Genomic DNA, 23,405 nt, shown 5'->3' on the forward strand with positions numbered 1-23,405 from the left:
ACACGTAGAATTGAAACACAGTGCTAATGGAAAAACACCTAGACGGTAATGGAACAACACCAAGAATTGAAACACAGCAATAATCGGAAAAACATCTAGGATTGAAAGACAGCGGTAATGGAACACCAAGAATTGTAACAATTGTTGTCAACGTATGCTGCAAAAGCATTATTTCAGTACATAATGCCAAAATATTTTCCCCACTTAATTATTCTGTGCCCCTCGCTTCACTCATTCGCTTGCGCTAATTTGATGAAATGTTTAGGTACCTTCACTCAAAATATTCACCAGGCATGACTGCCCATGAATCATGAAGTTTACTGGATATTTCCGAAGGGAAAAAATTCTACATTGTATGGCTTTTCCTCGAATTTTTTTTAAAAATGGTGCTGCAAAATTCGTCTTTTGAGCACATTAATTTGTAAACATTTCTCAGTGGGAAAACGTTACCCCTACACCACCCACCTGCCCTCCACTTTAATTATTTAGGACTCCCTCTCTCCGCTCTGTCACTGGCGCTAATTCACTGAAAACATTCAGCACGCCCATGAGGGCTCGCCCATGAATTGTTTCAAATCTTGGTGCCCCTTGAGGGGCAATACATCTCCCTGGCGCCAAAAGCTGCCCGTGCTACCGCCTCCCTTAAGGCTGCATGTGTGTTCCAGGTGTTTAGGACTTTAGGGGTTCAGCACAGAGGTGAAGCAAGGGGTGGCAGTTTGGTGCTTCACGTTGGAGAGCCGGGCACTGTGGTGTCGCCGTGTGACTAAACGAGCCTCTGTCTTGTGGTTTTCTACAGGGAGGCCAGGGCACTAGTTCAGTGACTCGTGGTTTGAGAGTCAGACGTGGCTTCCGGCGACGGGTCGCACTGTCAAACCCAAATGACCGCGAGAAATCGCATCGTGCCACCCTGACCTTCCACTTTACATGTACACCACAAAAAAGCCGCACACTTCGCTTATGCTCTACATAATCGATTATTTTTTGTGAAAAACCTCGTGCTTTCCTTTTAAAGTAATTTGAACAACGCGTAATACATACATAGGTTCGCCGTGCGTCGTTTTTTCCACCTAGTCTATTAGAAATATTTGATTGACCTCTGTCGCGATGCCGAGATTCAAAGCCCTGCGCCAGATTATAGGGAACGAATTCACGTTGTCTAGTGCCTACGCATTCCTAGAATGTGGGGTAGTTCTGTGGTGATTAACTTGAACGCGTGGGGGCAGTGTAACGCGCCGCTACTGCGCAGGTTTCCAACTGGTCTCCCATCAGGGCTATCTGTCCTCACGACACTGGCGTATTCTACGTTACAAATAATGTAAGCACGCAGTCTCGTCATCGGCTTGTTGTGGGATCCCCAACTCAGGTGGATGCTGATCGGGGCAGTTTCTAGACAATAGTGCACACCTTCTCCCCCCGCCCACCCTCCCACCACCCACTTTCTCCTCTTGCCCGCACTGTACTCCCTCTTCAAAATCGTTAACTGATTGCAATTTAAATCGTGGTTTAAGTAGACCACGTATACAAAAGCATTAGAAAAATAAATTCCTTTTCATTATCTCATGTTTGTGTACTTTGTCTAAATGTAGGGCCCGAGTTATAGAGGCGGTTTATAATGCTGCAATCCCATCGAAAAAGGCCCTGTGAATCTGGCCCCTAGCAGTTGATGCTAAAAAGCATATGTTGCTGCTCCACACCAGTTTTTCTCTCAGTTAAAAATGTAACGAGTGCTAACAGCTGTGTTGCGTTGGTGAACACAGCATGAGACTGTTCTCCAGCAGAAGGAAGATGGGTGTGAAATAAAGGGGAGGTGCTGGTGAAAAAGGAGGCGCTTCCCAGCAAGTTTATGGGTGACAAAGATTGCATTGACATTACTTTAAAGAAAAAGCAGGGGAAGAGCAGAGAAGTAGGTAGGCTATGATGTGAAGTCTCGGGAGGATAGCTCAAGGACAACATGCTCGCCTTGGAAGCAAGACGACACCGAGCACCACAGGTTCGATCCCCGGTCGAGCTTAGAAACCTCTGCGTATTAAGCGCGTTATAAATAATCATATCAAACAGCCATGTTGCCATATGATTTGAGTACCCAGACTGAGTTCATGGGCATTTAATGGGAAAGCATGGCAAATGGTGAGTACTTGGTATGTGATGGCAATAGCTGCCTAATGATGCGAGTTCCCGTGCATAGAAGATGAACTTCGGGCAAATGGTTCTATACCACATGGATAGCTTATCTGTAACAGACATGTTTTCAGAATGACACAATGCCATGCGACGCGTTTAAAACCTTGGCTGCACAGAGTACGCTCTTCATTCAATGAAGGGCAATGAATCGAGGACCATCAGTGTGTAATAATAACACTGATTAATACAGAGCTTAGAAGTGGTTCCTCTCCATTAAGCTCTGTAAAAATATAGGAGCCTAATCTCTTTTTAAAAAAAAAAAAAAACAGATTGTGGCTACTGCCATTGTTTCTGTGGCAACGGCCGCGGGCGGCAGGCAGGCCGGAACCGGAGCACAAAGCACCAGTCCAGCAGGTAAGTGGTGAGTGAGAGGGGTGGGAAAAGGGTGCGGGGTGTCTTTTCGGTACTGTTTCATACCCCAACCACAGTGACCTACGGGCTGTATTAAAGTTGTACACTTTGGATGGAATACAAACAGTTGACCTGTTGCGCAGGTTGTACCCATGTTCAAGATATAGCAGCCACAGGATCTAATCCACAGCTTTGTTGAACACTGCTATACCACTCTGGAGACCACCATCTTTTAGATTTTTTCACAATTGGACCACCTTGTCTGCCTACAGACACAGTCACTAGTATAGAAGGTTGAGGGATAGAACTCTCCTCTATATCTGTTAGATAGGCGATACACCACGTGCCACCCAGGGACAGGCACCCCCGCCAGGGATGGGGTGTTCTTCCCTTGGGTGAGGTACGCTGAGCCGGGTGGCCCTCTTTTGTGTTTGAGTGTGAGCACTCCATTTGACCCATTTTGCTTGCATATTTAAGATGCTTCTTGAATACCTGCCTTCCTAAAAAAACGTTGTTGTGCTACCATACGTTACCTTGTTAACGGTTAAAAGGATGATCGCGGTTGTACCGTGTCCTTTAGCTTTTTGAAGCCTTCCCTGTTGTTTTCAAGTCTAGGCCAAATGGTCCACTCCACAGTTCAAAGACCTTGCGTAACTAAGCTCTTTCACATTTCTCTGGACAGCCAGGCCTCTTCCGGCCCTGTTCAGAACCCCTTTGGTTCCTATGCTTCCCTGGGGTCTCGGTTTTCACATCTCCTGGTGGGGTCAGTTTGCTTGAGGTACACTCCAGGTCCGACTGATTTCTCACTCCACCCTGGGGTCTCCTGTTTCATACCCCTTCTTGGGGTATTTGGTTTCTCAGCCCCTTTTGGGCTACTTGGTTTCTCAGCCCCCGATGGGCTATTTGGTCTCTGACCCCTCCCTGGGGGACATGGATTCTCACCAGCCCCTCTCGGGCTATTTGATTTCTCACCACGTTGAGGGGTATGGCTGGGCCTGTCTGCCCTCCTCCCAGTTCTCCGGATGCACCGCGTACCTTGTTCACTGTGGCGCCATTCCTCAGGGGAGGTTCTCTCCTCTGCCAATGCGGAGCCGCGGCTCCATATACTCCTCGGTTAGCTGACGCCCAGTCTTCCTGTCGGCTTGTGATAGGACTTGGGCGTCGGTTCCACAAGCGCTGTTCGATCAATTTCTGCGCAGTTCCATTTCTTTTCCAATCAGCGGGCCAAGAGTCTCCAGCTCCCGGCCTTGTTACTGGAAGCAGTGCTCTGTAGGCTTTTTATTTCATCTGCTCTCCATGCCGGCTCCCTGGAGCAGCTTCCTCGGGCTGTCTCAAAGGGAAACATGCCCTCCTCACGTTACTGGGCAGGCTTGCGTCACTCTCTCTCTGCTTTCTCTCCTTTGTTTTGGTCTCATGGGACCTTTGTTTCTCCCTGAAAGGAGACGGGACACCATTGGCCCTGTGATGTAGGCAAGGATGGCAACAGTAAAGGGACAGAAACCATGGCAGTCACTTCTCTAGTGATATTTACAGTTCCTCTTGAAATCTCCATATAACCAATAAGACATTAGCTTCCTGAGACAAGGGGTGATACATATCCCTGTTAGGGGATGGGCTGTCCTCCAATGTGGGCATGGGGAAACCCCACGTTGGATCATGCTTGCCCTGTCCCATAGGGGTTGTTAAGCTTAGCAGGCTCACTTCCCTAGTCCTGAAGGGTCGCTTTCCCTTGGGTAGAGGAGACGATTTCCCTGTATTAGTCACACATATCAGAAAACAATGTTTTTTAAAAGAAAGCCTGGTGTTGGCCAGATGACATGGAGTCACTCATTTCATTTGCACTTGCCACTAGCCATTGGCTTGTGATAATTTAGTCTTGGTGAATACGATATGGGGTGCTGTGGGTATTTATAGAACTGAGGTGGTGAGAGGCTTTTTACGGCTGGCTAGTAGCTTGCAACATGACATGTTTACCCCTCCTCATTTGATTGCTTTAAAACAACCCACAAACAGGAAAATGACCCTAGCAACCTGCTAAAAGATCATACATGATAGCCTGTAGGAGTAGGTGGGGTGGAATTGGCAATCTATAGCCCCTTTGAATAAGCCAAAAGAAAAGCCTTTTTTGTATTTGTTTATTGCAACATGGTTAAGCACATACCTTTACAAAGAAGAAAAAAATATGTTCAAGTCCATTTCATCACATCTAATAAGTACATCTTGAAATAAATTCATCATCAAAAAGCCCTTTTAGTCCACCATGAAAGCCCAACCCTGTCAGTGCTATGTAGACATTATGACCAGGACTGTGGGGCTGTTTAACCATGTTTAGTTTCACAAAGAGATGGTAATTTGGAAGATGGGAGCCTTAAAACTCCTCTCGGAGTATTAAGCCATTAGCTGCATTGCGGGAGTTGGATGGATATGGCCAGGACAGGTTTGTTTGCCCTGACTCTCTGCGTGCAGTGCCCAACAATGTTTTTTTTAATTTTTTATATTCATATATTTACTTGAATTTCATACAGAACATTCACAAGTGCTGAATGATAAATGCAATGGCTCGCTGCTAGCACAGGTGCAAGATTGTACAGGTTGCCTGCTGCGCCCTTGCCCCAACTGTGCCAGGGCCATTGCATGCCCCTAGAAACTGGCCTGCTGGGGATTTTCCAACATTCCCCAACGCCTGTTTGCGTGTAGATCTTGGCATACAGGGATGGGAATGGGAATCTGATTGTTGTGGTTTCCTTACAATTGGAGCTCGGTGGAGGTATTGGCTTTTGACTCCTTCGCCAGCGAGTGTGTGTGTATATAGGCAGTGTGTCGCTTAGCCTGTGAGGGACTGAATGTGGGGATAGTGCGCTCTAGGAGTGTGTAGTGGTGTGGATCAAGGGGCTTGTTTCAGTTGCACCTCTACCCCCACAAAAGACGAAATCAAAACGGCAATGCTCTTGGAAGGTGCCAAACAATTTCATTCATAAATAGTTTTTTTTTATTTTTATTTTTTTATTTTTATTGGTTTTTACAAACCTTTAAAAAAACAAGAATGTACACATACACATCCACATATTACCATATGTTCTATCACTGGTTCCCACGAGCAAAGTCCCAGTAGGCCAAACATAGCAATGTCTCATACGTCTCACATCTGCCTATCTTATTTCGTCCAATTTTTCTGTGTTGGAGAAAAGGACCTTTCCTTTGGTGTCAACTGTGTTTCTATTGTTTTCAACAGCCGCGTTGGCGGGAGTATTAATTTCATATCGGCTCCTTGAAACATCAGCCTCCACCAATCGTCTGCACAAAGGACCGAATGATTCAAGCTCCAGGAACCCAGATGAGTAGTTCTCTCAGTTCTTAACATGGAACAAAACAACACTAAGTGTTTAAGTGATTCCTTTGCGCTGTGGCACAGCCTACATTCTGGCGACAAGTACTCATAACCTTTCCACAGACAAAGCCGATCCGCAATTTTAAACATATTCAATCTAAACAACATAAAGAGGCGACGCATCTGAGGATCTGGAAATAATGCAATATAGTTCTGAAGAGTATTAAATGCACATACTTCTAACGGTGCATCGGTCATTCGGCTTGCCGCCATTCTTTCCGCACAAGTTTCATCCCAGTCTATGCGCCATATTTTAAGCTTTGCTGCTTCCGGGTTCTCCTGGAGCATGTCGGCTTTAATGTCGTCTTTTTTTAACATTGCCTCGCATCTGTTTAACTACATATTGACGATGCTAGAATTTGCCGGTAAAACACCATAAAAGATCTCAAATTGTGGGATCTGCGCACCAATACAGGTTTTTCTGTAAAGATTCAACAGACTCCAACATATTCTAGCCTGAATCGATATTAATGCAAGCTCATACCTAATACAAGCTGTCTTCACAAGCTGTAATCGCGGTTTGGTATTTCTGGTAATTGATATGGCACAATGTCCTTCATTGGAGGCCATGTCGGCATGAATAAATGGGGACCACTACAAACATATAACTCCTCCCCACAAGAGTAAACCCTTTAGTGCACATGGAGAAAAACAAACGGATGCCAGGCTGTGAGTTGAAGCATTTTGTAGATTTAAGGCAAAGTTAAATAAAATGCCAGTTTTGCCACCGTATGAACACACAGCTTTAGCACACTTGTGACTTCTGTGCCCAAATACTGCCAGCATTTGCCCCTTGGAAAGACACACCTGTGATGACTTTGTCCCAAGAGGAGAGCATTGTTTTTAAAGCTCTATGCCTGGTACATCGTGCCCTGCATGCTCAAGGTGCTGAATATCTCTGTGATACGTTCTCCCGCTACCTTCCTACGTGGTCTCTGCGTTCTGCTACAGCGGCTTACTTGTTGTTCCTCTGTTTCGACGCTCCCATAGTGGCGGGCGTGCTTTTTCTGTTGCCGGTGCTCGGCTTAGGCTGAATGATCTTACGCTGATTTTGAAAAACTTGGTAAATTACCTTACCTTTAGAAAGGCACTGAAAACGTAATTGTTTTAGGATTATGTCTGCAGGCTATGCTGTTCTCTCTATCTTCAGCGCCATGATGCCCTCGGGTAAACGAGCGCTTAACAAATTACCTTAACATAACCTTAACATTTACCCCGTAAGAACACAATAGTGATAGATTTGCCCCAACATGCCGGCATATGCTCCCATGAAGGTACGGCCATGTTATGAACAGGGAAACGCATGTGCAAGTTGGACTACACATACTATCACTTTAAATTTGGACCTAGGAGAAAAATGTCAGTTTGTTATGCTCAATGTTCTATAGTGTGCAAATTCGAGCGTACACAATTTTCTGCATTAAAAGTTATTCACTGGGTATAAGGGATTTAAGTGCTTCAGCACAAAGTAGTTAAATAATACCTTTATACCCAGTGAATAACTTTGAATACTCAAACTACACATTTGCACAGTATTACATTAAGCACAGACCTAGGGCCTCATCATGAGTTGGGCGGTGTCCCGGCTGTAATACTGCCCAACTGTAATCGTGTTAGTGCCCACAAGTTTGGCGGTATTACCGCCAGATCACTGGTTGGCCGCTAAAGGTAAATCCCCATTCCCCATTGAGTGCATTGGATCCAATGGGGCATTTTAGGTGCTAATGCAGCCGGCGGTAATACCGCCGAAAACAGGGCGCTAAATGGGATTTTCACCTCCAGAAAAAAGATGGCAGTAAAATAGCCCATTTAGTGCCCAACTCGTGATGGGGCCAGCCCTTAAATGCGGTGTTAATACCGTTCCTGCCGCTTTTAAGGGCTACTGCCTAACTCCTGATGAGGCCCCTAGAATGCGAGCTCGTGTACACTCTTCCTCCCCCCCCACCCCCCACACGTCCCCCACTCCACTTATTGAGGTCTACGTGCCAGTACATGGCACGCAGCAGCTCGTACGGCGTCTTCCCCAGCTGGTGCGCTGCCTCCTCATAACTGCGGTCCCTCAACCCATAGTAGCAGTGTATGTAGCCCACAGGAGGATGAAGACACTGATTCTATTAAGCAACATGGGTATTTACTTCTGATATTATTTAAACGTCATGTTGGAGACTTCGGTATATCTTCCATTGAAGGTGGGGGTGCAGAGTTTGCAACTTGCAGTTATTTGAACCAAAGAATATAAGGAACCCATTATTTTAGACATTCTAGTTAAGCAATGAACTCTGACTGGCGGGGGGGGCTTTTCCAGGTCAGAGCCTTAACATTAACCCTGACATTACCAGGCCTGGTAAAGCCCTACACCTAGAGGGGTGTATTGCTATTGGCACCCCGGCATGTTTTTCCGGGATGCTAATGGATTTTTTTAAGTTGCCATGCCTGAACTTAAAAAAAACATCAAACCAAGATGGTTGCCATGGACATGGGAGAAGGTCCCTTCTTCCTTTCCGTAATAGCCATTGCCGCAGCGGGGAAGCGGCTGCATGTGACCACGCCGCTTCAGGTAAGTGGTGTGGGCGGCATGGGCAGGGGAGGTGGAACTTGATGTTGGCGGGGGATGTGGTGGGGAACGACTTATCTGCTTCCCGGCTAGGAAAATGGCAGCCTCCTGCTGCTCAGGGGAGTCAAAACACAGGTTTTACCATGAGGTAAACCCTGATTGGCTGGAAGGCTACCTGGCCCTCCACCCCCAAGGGTGCTAATTTGGAATAAGGGCATTAAGGAAATTTAACTACATCCTTTATTCATTTTTACACCCAACAATGTTTTATATATTTTTTCAATCAAGAAGAAACTAGTATTTATTTAGTTGTATAGCACAATTGGCACAATCACATGTAATCCTAGAAGATGCATTCCAGAGGGGTTCACGGAGCAAGTTGCAACCCCCTAAATGTTTTCTTTTATATAAGAGCACGCGGAAGGGGTGAGGTGGGAAACCCATATTCGCTACATGTAAATATCCATTTCCATGATCCTTTTTTGCATGCCAGCATCGATGCCTAATACTAGGAGGGTGTCTTGGTCAGCTGGAGGGTGTCTTGATCAGCTGGGCACAATTGGAGGCTGCCTTTAAGATCGATAATGTGAACGAGAGAAGAGTTTAGTCATTTAAAGTTGTCCCATGTTAGGCGGAAGAGGATTAGCCAACCCCAGCATTCATGTTTCGATTTCTTTGCATTCTGGTACTTGTAGTTCTGTATCTATAGTTGGGAAGCAAAATTACACTTCATGCACAGGAACGTAAAATGACGGGAGCAAAAACATCATGACTTTAAGTAAAATCGAGACACTCGCGTGTCCAACTTAAAAGCGACGCTTCTGCATATTTGAGATCATGGTAGGTGAGGTGGCTGAGCCGTAGTTTCCCGCCATTTCTATCGCGGTCTGGCTTCAGATTTTCCTTAGTCATCACTTACTCAACAGGATAAGTAACCTCTGGCACAGTTAATGGTTTACGCTTCCCCTTTGCGCCCCGCCCTCAACACGTTTCTGTTGTTCCTCTCAGTTGCCGTTCAACTCGTGATTTTGCCCAGTCCTTCCTTAGGCGATTTCCCAGACCACTTCGGCCGCTTTGCCCTGCAGTAAAAGGGTCCCGGCCCGGGGAGAGTGTATAAACCCACACTGGCGAACAGCTATGGGAGAGAGAACATGCTGGTACCACTGAAACGATTGGGTTGAGGTGGTGCCCGTCGCATGCCATCATGTTTCCTGGCATGGATAGACCTAGTAGATTTAAAGATATAAAAACCTCCAGACATGAGACTGTTTGTTCCCCTGAAAAGGGGACCCCAAAACGTGTACACTACAGAAGAATAACGGGAAATAATAATAAAATAGCTGAACCAGGTGCTTGCTGTCCACAAGGAGGTTAAATGTACACCTCTACACCCAACGTACAATGGATAGATTTCACCTCGGTGAGAATGGGGGAATTGGGGAGCAGGGGTGATGCGGTATTTATATGTTTGTGTAAAAGTACTGAAGGTGAAGATTTGGAATTTGGCACCATGACACCGGGTCCCATTAATGGCGCCCCACATCACCAAAATGGCGTGATCCTGAGCGAATCTCCTTTTAATCTGTTTCGCAGTTCACTTCTGTACCCCAACACGGAATGTTGGCTCGCTTATTCTTGGCCTGGAAATGTATACGATGCAAAAAAAGAAAAAAGTGTTTGCTCTACATGTTTGTTTTGCTTCTGTAAATGATGGTTCTGTTTCGAAGTGAGTCCATGAAAGACTCCAGCTTTTCGTTCCCATTGGCTAGGCCGCATCTTTCGCCGAACCTATTCTTCCCACTTCAAGCACTGTCTCCCTCCGCAGGTATGCCTTCACTGTTGTCGCCAACATAACTGTGTATGCCGTGGCCTGGTTGCTCCTGCACTTCCAGGTGGGGCAAAGCGACGACCTGGCCGAATCTACCCACTTGGGTAGACAAGATGTCCCCGTCTTCAGGGTAAGTTGGGTCGGTGCTTACTTCCCTACCGGGGAGCAGCGGGGGGTGGGTGGGGGGAAATTGTTCAGTTTTGTCAGTTGTAAGCAACAGAACCAAGCGTTGAAATAAAATGTTTAAGCCAACATGACTTGTCGAAGGTAAGAGGAGTGTTGGTAAGGAGCCGGGACTCCATTGTTGTACCTTTTCCATTCAAATTGACCGTCTACCAAGAAAGTCCACCTTGTGGTCTATGCTGCCAACTCTGCCATTCTGATAGGACAGTACATCTCAAAGGCTGGCAGGGCTGGAGAAGAGATTCCAGAGGAGATTATTTATAACGGTATCAAAAATATTTATTTATATTGATACATCATTAGACGATTCAAAGTTGTCATTTAATCTAAAACCAACAATTAAAATTAAATACAGGTGAACGCATAACTGTGACCAGGAAAGGAAAGAAAGAAAAAGGGGAAAGATTACTCGGTCACACTCATCTGACAAATCTATCCTAATGCATTCCTACATTTGACCATCAAAATATTCAATACACCAGATAAAATTACATATCAAAGATACATATCATAGATCATCTTAATACAAGCAATGAATCACAATATGTTTTTGTGCTTTTCTTCTGTTTTGGAATCTAATTATTATAACATTTCCAAGCCTCAGGGAAGACCCAACCGGTTTCGACGTGAAGGTGTGGTTTCACCATGTCTTCATCAGGGGATTACGACGACACTCTGTAATGGCAATATCTTCCTTTAAATTAATCCAGCCTCGAGATTTCAAATGTGACTTCCGACAGGACTCTTTTGCCCGATGCCGCAGACATTCGGTTCCTACAGCCACATTTAACACAGGAATTGCGTGGCTCCGTTATGATTGCTCCATTGCTCTTTCACATGCGTTTCCCTGATAACAGGCTGTTGGAAGCCACATTTGGAATCTCAACGGATTGATACATGACTCGTTTGGTTTGTGGCTCTGCGGCTAATACGCAGCAAGCTGTGATTTTTGGAAATCTCATTGACGTAGTTGTGCAGGTGTCCCTTTTTCGAGGCTAGATCCATTTAAAGGAAGATCTTCTTGCCATTGCAGAATGTCATTGTAACCCCCTGACGAAGATGTGGTGAAACAACACCTTCACGTCGAAACCGGTTTGCTCTTCCCTGAGGCATGGAAATGTTATAATAATTCGTTAGATTCCAAGACCGAAGAAAAGCAACAAAAAAAATAAAAATAAACATGAATTGTGATTCAATGCTTGTATTAAGATGAAATGTATCTTTGATATGTAATTTTATCTGGTGTATTGAATATTGTGATTGTTGACTGTCTCATGTATGAATGCATTAGGATAGATTGGTCAGATGAGTGTGACTGAGTTAGTAATCTTTCCGCTTTTTCTTTCTTTCCTTTACTTGTTTGGTCACAGTTATGAGTTCACCTGTATTTAATTGTTGGTTTTCGATTAACTGACAACTTTGTGTCTAATGAAGTTGTAGCAATATAAATAAATATTTGTGATACCGTTCTAAATAATCTCCTCTGGAATCCCTTGTCAGTAAACGGATACCTTTTGATTCTCCACTCCAGAGAGTAGAGATCCCCTGTGCTTTCAGAAAAAGAGGGCTGGAGAAGAGCAGTCAGTTGGGATCTTACATGAGCCAACCCCCGGGCACCCATATCCTGCTACCAAACTGAATGCTCTAGTTCATCTCCGATAGGGGTTCAATGCACAATGCCAGTCTGTGCCAACCAGGATGTGGGATCATGTCTTTGATAGCACCCCACATCTTCATGCCTCATTGCCCCTTTTCTTAATCGATGCAGGGCCCAGTTTGACATACTTACTGGCATATTGTGCATAAATTGATTATCGCTCTTGAAAGATTATAACCCTTGCGCTCAGGTCCTCTAGGCCTCTGTCAAATCGGCAGGGCATTATTGTGGGTTTTCTCTATATTGATCCTGCAGTAAATGCCTTGCTGGAGAAAGGCAGCCTTCCTTAAGGAGACTATCACTTTGTTTTCTGGAAATCTGACAAAATATCCCTTCGGTATTAACAGTATGCCACGATCTGGTTGCTTACATTCAGGATCTTCGACTCTTCATGTCCACATGTTGGAAGAGTGGAGAACAGGCTCCTTGACAATCTCTTAACGCAAGCACAGTATGAGCGGCCAGACTGTTGCTCTTGGGGTAGGTTATAGAAATGTATTGGACCCTCATGACCCTGTCTTGATTAAGAGCTCATTGTGTTCTTGGTGGCCATGTCCATTTCTGATTTAAGAATTCCTTGGCCTCAGAGCCTATCCTTGTCAGGTTTTAGATGCCCGGTTATTAGGATTTTTATATGGCAGCGCTCCCGTTAGCATCGCCTTCAGGTGCTCTGGCAGATCAGAATGTGAGTGGGGAGCGGTTAGTGGGGAGATAGGAAAATGCAAGATTGCTTTGATGTTGTGTTGATGCATGTAGAGCTGAAGTACCACACGCTATCAGGAAGGAGAGGCAATTGTCCCCCAAAAGAACACTGTTAATATCTGGTTTCAAAGCTCACAGGGCCCTCAGTGACCCTCCCCTTTTCAGGCATCCATGCGTCCTCAGTGACCGTGCTCATTTCCCAGCTCGCTTGTGCCCTCAGTGACCCTGTCCGTTTCTGGTTTCAGAACCTGGCCCTCCTCATGGTGGGGTTGGGCTCCTTGTTCTCAGTTATGTTCCACATTGGAACAAAGGAGGAGAAGCAACAGTATGCCCGACTCCCAGAACCCGAGGAACCGGCCCAGGGGCCGGCACGCGACTGCAAGCGACGAAGCCCGGCCCAGAGTCTGCTACGCTGGAAAGACTGGTTGAAGGAGCCCTCCTTCTATCAGGTGAGCAATGGATCCTATCCACGCTGCATGATGCTCTTATCTATAGGAGACCGCTCATGGGAGTTATACATAGAAAATAGCATCCCAAATCTTTTTTTCGGGATATCAATGATGAACTGCCTGTAATTCTACACAGTAAGTTGCACAGCCCCTCACCACTATTTAGGAATGGGTTGGCTGGTGGTGTGGGGGTTGCATTTGTTTCTTCATCCTTAAATGGCAATGCAAGTAAAGACCCCACCGTCCAAAGGAGCAGGGCACCAGGGTCTTTATGCAGCAAGTAACCTTTTGTATGCGTTTACTCGTCTGACGACCAGGATTTCATTCCATCTTTACATCTGTCCCTGTGTTTCTACGCGACACTTATTGCCAAATTGCTGTGTCCTGATTCTGATGCTCACAAATATTTTCATTAGGACCATGCCCGGTGATCTGGAGGGGTCCTCCCCACTTTGCCCCATTGAAATATGCCCTCCTGTCCAGCTCAGCTCAGTCATGAGCGGCAAGATTGGCAGTTGGAGGCAAACCTTACATGGCAGCCGGTTGTGGGGAAGGAGGGGAATAATTAAAGGAGATTGAACACCATGCATCACCCTAGCTAAGGCTTACATTCCTAGGCAGTAGGGCTGCATAGAACCCTTTGCATTTCTACAGCCGAACATATTGGCATATGCCAACCGAAATTGCACGTGGGGGTGGGCATCGCAGCGTTTGTAACTGTACCCACCGTTCCCCAACCATGGCTGTGGTAATCGCTGTTACCATTTCCACCCATTGCCCACCACCTCCTGTGATCTTTGACTAGCTCTATCATGCAGTCGCATCAAACTACATGCTTATATGGGGTTGCCATTGTTGTTTCTAAGCCGTCTTTGGCAGGGTAATGACCTCATTGAAGCTGTGCATCAGTTCCTGGTTTGTTAAAAACATCTTAACCACCTATGCCTGCATTGAAAGTTCTCTGCTGCCTTTCGCAACATTCCCATCCTGAAACTCCCACTGCACGTTTTCTTCTGCAAAACGTGCCCTCTACTGGCGTTCCGCATTTCACTATTGCCTCTAATGTTCCTGCTTTTCCATGTGCAATCTTTTTACTTGAAAACACTTCCATGCTTTAATTCCTATACTTCCACCCTTTGCTGCCTCGCCTCTCTGATGTCCTTTCTTTGACTTACCTGGGGTTGCCCTCCCTGCCTCTCCACTCCTGCTTTGCACACCTCTACTTGTCCCTCGCCCCCACCCACCTCTACATACACCTGATCCATGGTGGGGGGATGCCCTGGAGTCCTCTCACCATGGTCTGCTTGGCCACCCCAGTATTACTATGCTAGTGTTTAGTCTGAGAAATTAACTACTTTCTGAGATATCAAAATCTTCCACACTTCAAAGGGTCCTTTTGAACACAGCCATTCGCTCCAATTCATAATATTCTATATTAAATATGCCCTCCAGTAAATTGTCCCTTGGATATGAATTCCTTTAAACTTCGTCTCCTTCTGCATAATTCCTTGAAGTTCCTGGTTTATTGAAGCATCATTCACCCAAGCTTTCACAAACATTCCTCCTTCCCATTATACCAACTAGCATAGGTATTTCCCGGTTTGTCTTTTGCTGTCCCTTTTGCTTTTCGTCTACTCCTTCCCGTTTTCCCTTTACTCACAGACTACACTTTGGAAACCTCGGATAGCGGCCCAATATTCCATGCTCTGAGACTATTACGTTATTGACTCAGCATAGTTTATAATCTTTGTAACGTCCCTTTCATGTTTCTGTAGCCACAACATATGCCAGCATTTCCATGGTAAACTCCTTTTATGATGCTGCTCTCAAGAAAATATGCCCGTTTTTCCACTGTAATCCCCTTTCATGATCCTACACCCACTAAATATGCTAGGGTTCCCACTATCAATAACTTTCATGCTGCAGTGTGGCTCTGCCAAATTCCTCCAAACACATTCGCGCGTCCGCTCATGCACACGAATGTATGCTTTTAGACACACCCACACCGTCTCCGCCCACCAGAGAATGGCCTTCCCACACAGTGATCTGCTTTAGTTGTCTCTCCTTTTGGGAGCAGCAGGATTCAGGAAGCCTGGCACGGGCAGCCCCGTGGTGGAAGTAGTAGCACAAGCGGGGCCCAACCGGCATCTGGAACTAGTTGCCTAGCAACCTGTGAGCTGTAAACGGCCTTTCTGGTGGCATGCTGCTCACTGTCTCAGCACAGTTTTCAGAATCTAAGTGGCGGGCACACTGGGACACAGAGTACTCGGCCAAGGTGGCGGCCACTCGTCAGTGCTTTCAACTTGGCTCTGCCACTACCTGTATCTGTTGATTATGACGTATTGCGACATCACATCTTAAAACCATATTGTTTTGTGTAGAGATTTTAGTTTTGTTGGTTTTCTTAGTGATTGTATTGTAGGTGGAGGGTTGTGATGCACTAGTGCAGCTTGGCCTCCTGGAAGCTTGGCCTGCCTTTTTAATATGTTGGCGGGGATGAGCATGTTGCGGTACCCCCCCCCCCCCCAGCTCCTCCTTCCTCCTTCCTTTTGGGAACTGGAATGGGGAAGAAGACATGGGATTATTCTTCCAGATTACAGGTGTAATCATGGCCTTGCTAAGCAGGTGATATGGTAGAACCTTCTCCAGAATTCTGCCACAGCCTTGCTGCACAGTTTTCAGTGTTGTTTTTTATGGTGGAGTGCGCATAATTCGGGGTGCTTACTGGTCACATGACCGTGAGGGTCCAGACACAAATGAAAATAATTTCTTTCTTTTAAATGCCCAATTCAAACGAAAAGGATGGCTATGTGATTGCTTCGGAAACTCAAAGGCCTTTCCTCCCGGCCTTATTAGCCTGAACAATGAATCTCCTCTCCAAAACATCATAAGGATTTTCAGGTTATTCCCTGTCACCCAGTCTCTTGGTCACTTGCCTACCAACAAGGTTCTCCTGGTCGTCTCCCAAGCAGGGCTCAAGTCGAGGCTACACGCGGGTGGATGGAGGCCACCCCACACTTTTTCCAGAGGGCAGCTTGATATGCTAATTTCTAGTGATGCCACATTCAATTGGTATGTTAATGAGTTCCCCCCCACAGGGGGAACTGTGGGGGGACTTGACCTCTGCTCTCAAGGTGTAATGAGGATATGATCATCTCCAGACCCTGTAGCTGTTGCTTTCCCACGAGGTGTAGCAGTAGCTTCATGACCATGGGCAGGGACAGCTGTGTGGGCCTTTTGGCCGCAGTTTCCCAGAGAGGCCCTCTCGAGTACCTTATCACCTTCCTTCACTGCGGTCCTGATTTCTACCCTCAGCCCTGTTCCAGTGAACCTGCACTGTTCCACACTGACCCTGGCCCTCCTTGTCGCTGCGCTACATGCTTGCACGCCCCTACCTGCTGCCATGCGGAATGCGTGCCTCTTGAACCTTCTGACTAGTTCTGACCACACGAGTATTCCCCAACTCTGTTCCAGTTACACCTGATTGATTGATTTTCTCCACCCGTTCCCCCGGATTCATGTCCTTTCTCCACCTGTTGTGCCCTCTTTATGCCCTCTTCTTTTGCTTTCCTTACCTGTGTTTCTCCTCCTTCGACGCTTGTTTTCTCTCCATCTGTTGTGCCCTCTTCTCCTCTCACCTCCTTCCAAATCCCCTTATTCTCCATCTCTCCTTCGCCTTTTAGCTATATCTGCCAAATCAAACCGGCCCCAAAATCTTACCCTTTTATTTCGTCATTTGTATAGCATCCTTCCCCATGGGTATGGTCCCAACACGCTGTAGGTTGAAAGCCTTCGGGGGATTGAAGTCCGCAGTGTGGGAAGGTTAAGAGGTGCTAGTATGTGTGTGTGTGTGTGTGTATAATGGCCATTAAAGGTTACGAGGGCTTCACCCAGTCCCTGTTAGCCACCCATGTCTAATTGGCATGTGCATGGGTGGAGAGAGGTATACTAAGGAAATAAAATGGAGGGTGTGTGTAAGAGGATGGTCAATTATGTGTGTAGCTAAAGTTCAAATATTTGTCGTGAAAGGTAGCTACTTTTTTATTGCAGACGTGTTGTGCAAAGTGTCATTCGGGTTGTATGTGAAAGAAAATTTGTGCTGCCATGCCTTTGGCTCATACCCAAGGTGATAAATGAATTGGTTATAATTAAATGAAAGCGTAGAATTGGTACATTCAGCAAAATTCAAAAACATCTGGGTTGATAAAATGATGGTGGTTGCATTCTGCATGCATCCAGCTATCATTAAGTGGCTACATTCAAGACCCCACTTAACCGTAAAGGCAGCATTTGCCGACACCTGCATTCCAAGTGGTGGAGCACATTCTACAATTGCCTAGAATCCAGAACCTGGTCATCCTCATGGACTCGACTAAGTGCGGTATTCCTGGTCAACTGCACAGCCCGTTCAAATGCTATGCCAAGACTATCACAAGAGATCCTCATCTGTGCCAAAACAATGGCTACCCTCACAAACTCCTCAGAGAGCAACACACAGCTTATCCTCCGGAATGATTCAACATGCCCACACTGCCCACTTTCTTGTCACCCCTTTTAATCCACTCCTCCCCGTAGGTTGGGCTTGGGTAACAAAGTTCTACTTCAGTTCTTTGCACCGCCAGCTTGTCAAAAGAAAGTTCTATCAACGAAATGTTCAAACGAGAGAAAGATTCTTCTTCCTTGAATAGTGATTTTCAATTAATCAAATAGCAGCAATGATGTTCTTGGTCATGATGGTTTGGTGAAACTTCGAAATATTAAAGAAATACAGCTTCTGAATATCAGCTTTTATTAGCTCTCCAATCAACACCATAAATTACAATTGGTAACTTCAAAGCACTTCCACTTCCACCTGGGCAACTCTCGCACCAGGCACACCTCTACAAGGATTTTCCATGCCGGCTACTCACCTGCCCGATAGTTTTCCACAATCTGAAGTTGTAAATCTATTGACAACTGGACGTTTAGCACTTCTTGAGCAGTTTGCAATTCTGTGGCTTTCTACTTTTCTGAGAAGACACGTTGATCCTCAACACTTTCAAGTAAGCAAGGCATTCTCTTTCTGAATATCCACCTTCCAGAAGGACAGCCTCTTTGCCACTTTTGTCTTTCTGCAACTCCAGTAACCAAAACGTCCTTAAGGATGTAATTCCTCATCTCCTCCTTTTGGATTTGGCAATGTGTGTTTTATACCAGCTTCAATTTTATGGAACAATCAACGGTCGAGTTAACAGCAATTTCACTCTCAAGTAGTGATCCTCCTTTGATACTGTTGCCTGCCTTCGTTTACGCAAGGGATTAGAATGCTTGATAACAATCACCGGCTTCGGTCTTCGATCCATTTGCGTGCTGCAGGACTTCCACTGCTTTGGCTCCTTTCGAAGGGTCACACTTCGTTGTTGAAGTTGCCTTCGTTCCCGTCACGCAGTCACAGAGCTCGACCTGCTCCTGAGACCCTCTGTTGCACACCAGCTCCTAGCCACGGTCACCTGCACGCTTCCTGCTGCGCAGTCTGCAATTCGGTTCACATGGGAGAAAGCCGCCTTCCTTCACGCTTCCTGATGTGCAACCTCTGCACTTCAGATTTCAGGGGAAAGGATCCTCTCGGGACTGGCAGCTGGAATCTGCTCTACAGTGGTCTAGGCACACTTTCCTCCAACTTATGCGAGTACTGCCAACAACGTGCTCTTGCTGCTGCTACTGCTCCACCTAATTGCCTGGACCTGAAGGGGCCTTTTAAGCCTCTCTGGTTCCCTCAGGTGTTGGTCGTTGGCATTAACAAGCTGACGCTCCTGCAACATTGCTCCTGAGCCCTCCTCCTCGTCCCAGTACTTGGGGAATTATGGGACATGAAGTCCCCTACAACAAAATCAGATTTTCTAGTCTGCTTTCTACTTGTAAACTCAGGTTTAATTCTTCTAAGTACATTTTAAGAAACATCACAAGTGTTTACTTGAAAGGGGAAGGCGGTTCATTTAAGCCATTATTAACAGATGCCCTTTCACTGTACCGCTGGATTTAGAATGACTTCTAACTCAATAAGTCTGACGGTCTTTCCTTTCTTAAGATGTTTATGGAGTTTACATTAGCTTTGTCTCATAACAACAATTAGCCATTACATGCCTTGGTACTTGTAAAAGGTTCTTTCCCTTTTAAAAACAAATACTATGTCTCATCCCACAGGATTTCCTCACCACCCTGAGCCTCGTCTCCTACCAGGTGATCCTCCCACAGAGCACCAGTCCCAAGTTCAGGATCAGGAAGCGTCTGCCGTTCCCTGGCCACCTGGGAGGAGGCTTTATGCAGGGGCTTAGTGAGAGATCTGATGACGTATCAAATTTGCAGGTCTAAGGGTTTGAGCGCCCTTCGGAAAGTGGGATTCCTGGTCTCTTAAGGCACATAGGAGAGTGTTCCATTGTTTGGCAGCAATGACTGGGAAGCTTGTCCCCACCTGCTTTGATACGCTTGAACTTGGGTTGAACGAGTCTTTCAGAGTATGGGATTCTGATGGGTCTGGCCAAGCAAGTCACAGTGATATTTTTGGGCCGGGTAGGGCGGGGGTCAGATTTGGAGATACATCTGTGTGTGATGGTAAGTGTCTTAAGAGATTCTTGGATAGGGAGCCAGTGTGCTACGGGCTGCCGAGATATGTTCTAATCTCAGAATATTAAGGACAGCTTGTAAGGCATTATTTTGGATAGTGTGGAGTTTTGTTATGTTATGCACAGAAGTGCCAGCGAAGAGGGCATTGCAGTAGTCCAACCTGACGCCAACTTAGTTAGGCAGCTGGCTGTGGAGAGGAAGGGTCTGGCAGCATTTAGCAATTTAGTACAGTATGCTGCAGAGGAGCAGTAGGCCAAGTTTATCCTCATCACTAAACTCATCTGATTTTTCATGTCCAGCACTGCCGATTCCGTTCCATAGCCTAATTGGATGTGGTTAGCAGCTAGGTGGCGTTGGATTTGCACATAAGCGTCTCTGTCGAGTATTTTTAATAGGAAGGGTACTGTGGTGATGGGCGGTAATTGTTAGGTATCTCAGTGTCAAGTGTTTTTAGGAGGGGTAGGACCCAGGCTTCTTTGAGGCAGGCTGGTACTATGCCTGTCGAGAAGGCTGTGATGAAGGGGGCCAGTGCTTCCGCACAGTCTTTGATGAGGGGGACTGGGCAGATATCCTCTCTACCTCCTAGATGGCTTGAGGCTTTTTAAAATGTGAAGGGTTTCCTGTTTAGTGATTTCACTGAATCTGAAAAGTGGGTACCTGGGGTGTTAGGGGTAGGCCTGTGGGTGGTTTCAGATTGTAGTGCATTAGGCTGGCTCGTTTGGCAAGTATTTTTTATTTTGGAGCATGTCAATTTTCAGCAGACTGGTGCTCTGTATGCTTGCGCACAGGGTTATTGATAGGTCTGGAAAAGATTGGGGCTACAGAAATGTTGGCACTATCGGGACTTGGGCCTAGCTAGCCTTTTATTTGCAACCCCTGAGCTTCTATCCAGGGCTACAACCAAAAGAACCGAGGCTATAGCCCCCTCAGCCCCCCCCAGCAACACCTCTGCTTGCGCACCAGGTTACGTGTTTGGTCAGGGTAGATGCCGGGGGTGGGGGGCAGGTGCTTCCTATTCCCCAAGGATGCAGAATAGTTCTGTGGAATAGGATTTCACATTAGCCATCCTTGTGTTGAAAGTAGTGGCTTTGACTTGGATGATGGCTTGTTTGTATTGTTTGGAGAGGAGCGTGAACTCCTGTTTTGCAACCTCAGCAGGTTTTTTTCCAGCACGTTTTGGCGTTTCTTATTTTGGTTTGGAGATCAGAGAGTTCTTAGGTGTACCAAGAATTCTGGTGGGCTGCAGGTTTTGTTTTTTTCAGAGCTAGAGAGGTGATTGTGTCGATTTCGCTAATTAATGTTTCTTTTGTAAAGATCGGCTAGTTTCTGAGGGTCTGAAACGCCCAATCAGTGAAGTGAGGGCATCAAGGAATGTAGGAGGCTGTCTTTAGTCAACTTGCGGGAGATGCGAGCCATAGATGGCAGTAACATCTTTCTGGGAAGTTTTCTTTGCCCGTCAAGAGGGATGGTAAAGGTAATGATATGATGATCCGACCATGGGAAAGGAGAATTGGACTTGACAGAGAAATAGCAGTTGAGGTCGGCTATCCAATTCAAGGAGCGTTCTTTAAGGTGTGTAGAGTTACAGATGCACTGAGTGAAAACCAACACTGTTAGCTAGTCAGGTGGCTGGTAGATTGGAGTGGTCGTTGAGGTCTAGATTCAGACCTCTCATGAGAATCACTTGAGAGGAGGCCTTTAACTTATCTTCTACGCTAAGGGTAGTTCTTCAAATTTCAGAATAGGACCAGGTGGGCGGTAGACAACATGCATGGTGATGGTGTTGGTCGGGGAGAAGGTGAGTTTTAGCGAGAGAATATTGCAGTGAGGTGCTGAGTTGCCCGATGCAAAGGTGGTCTTTGGCTTTTAAGGGCAAGTTTTCCCCCCACCCCCTCCCCTGGAGGTCAGTCCAGGGCTGTCACAAGATGTGATGAGGCCCAGGGCAGAACATTTCTTGAGGCCCCCTTTTGATGTTAGGTACTTGGCCAGCGGCAGCACCTTCACAAACAGGGAACTCAATAAATCTCCCCTTGAGTTTGTATGGTGGAACCCAAATATGGTTTATTACTACAACTGCAAATCAACCACAGCAAAGTTAGATTTCTCTACTGAAGAAAGGTTTTATGCCAGACCAACCTTTGTATCATAGGCATAAACATATATAGGATGGCATGACGGCATGTGGTGCCTGACGCCAGCATTAAGGAGCACCCTGCCCCTGTGTGCGCATTAAAACACACATCATACACAGTGATAGATGGATGATGTACAGTGGAGGCTGGTGAATTTCTGAACTGAAGAGGCTTAAATGGTTGTGCCAATTATGCAGGATCGGCAGAGCGCATTGAGGGTGCCCAAATCAAACGGGGGTTATTTGAGGGGGTTTCTCACTCCCAAGAAAATGTTTGAAACATTGGGTTACAATTATGCATTTTACAGCACTTTATTTGTAAAATTGGGTAGAAATCCATACAGTTTTCAATTGGTTTTGTATGGAAGCACATGGAAAACACCAATAGTTGCAAGTCACCAACCGTGCACAGGAACGTTTTCCAATACATTCTATGCCGCCGTTGCACACAACATATGCTGGTATAAAGATATATTCATGCTGGTTATACCCATGTGGTCCTTGCAGGCTGTACCAATATATACCATTATTACCATGTACGCCTTCCAAGCCAGTAAACGTGCCATTCCACAGAAATGATGTCCAGGCTAACTGTGCACCATAAGTGTTATTACTGGCTCGATTGGCCTAAATTCAATGTGGGCCAATTTAGCCAAGTAGTATGTTTGCTTAAACCTTGATGCACAGTCCTATGCAACATGTGTAAAGCAAAACAAGCATTGGCAATCCTAACAGTGAGGGCTCTCATGTAGGCATGATAAAGGCACTGCTGTATTGGTATTAACTGGCCATTTACGGTAGCAGGTGCAAACTGGTTTGAGTACCTGAGCATCTAATAGCAGTGCCTGGCAAATCCCTAATAATTATGCACAAACCAAAACTGTTGCCTTTGCCAATGTTTGTTTTTAACCGGACTTCAGTGAAAGGCACGTAGGGTGCAACACAATTGAGCGTATCGGACTCGAGCCCCGCCCCCGAAATGTTGGGTTTTGTTGACTCGACCTGGCTACTTGGGCGGAGCCAGCTCCTGGGTAGGGAGGGCTGAAGCCCTCCCACTTTGAGGCAGAAGGCCTCTCTCGAAGTGTCGCCAGCCCGTACTTCTCATTATGGAGTGGCAGCAAGCATCAAATACCTATCCATGCGATATCAACAGACTAACTTTGATAAAGCCAAAGTCTTAACTTCTGGTCTCAGCTTTTAGATGGCCCACCTCTCCAGAGATTAGCATAGCATTATGAAAGTACTGCCTCTGAATTGGGGTGAAAGGTACGACTAGTGACCAAAAGGGAAGGTGAAATAGCTATTCAACGTCCTAGCTGGGCCCAGGGTGTTGGTAGGGAAGTGGGAGCAGGGCTGGTTGAAGATGTGTAAGGGCTGG

At 46.1% G+C, this 23,405-nt stretch overlaps 1 protein-coding gene across 2 annotated transcripts in view; it reads left to right on the plus strand.

Moving 5' to 3' along the window:
• The window catches only part of MFSD12 (major facilitator superfamily domain containing 12), a 208,519-nt gene that overhangs the window by 75,395 nt on the left and 109,719 nt on the right, over positions 1-23,405 (plus strand). For both annotated transcript variants that reach the window (XM_069649442.1, XM_069649443.1), the window contains exons 4-5: positions 10,300-10,432; positions 13,090-13,293. In XM_069649442.1, the coding sequence (XP_069505543.1) occupies positions 10,300-10,432; positions 13,090-13,293 (337 nt within the window). The remainder of the gene's footprint in view (positions 1-10,299; positions 10,433-13,089; positions 13,294-23,405) is intronic.

Source organism: Ambystoma mexicanum, chromosome 1p (genome assembly GCF_040938575.1).
Source record: "Ambystoma mexicanum isolate Mex_15411 chromosome 1p, UKY_AmexF1_1, whole genome shotgun sequence".
Classification (NCBI taxonomy): Eukaryota; Metazoa; Chordata; class Amphibia; order Caudata; family Ambystomatidae; genus Ambystoma; species Ambystoma mexicanum.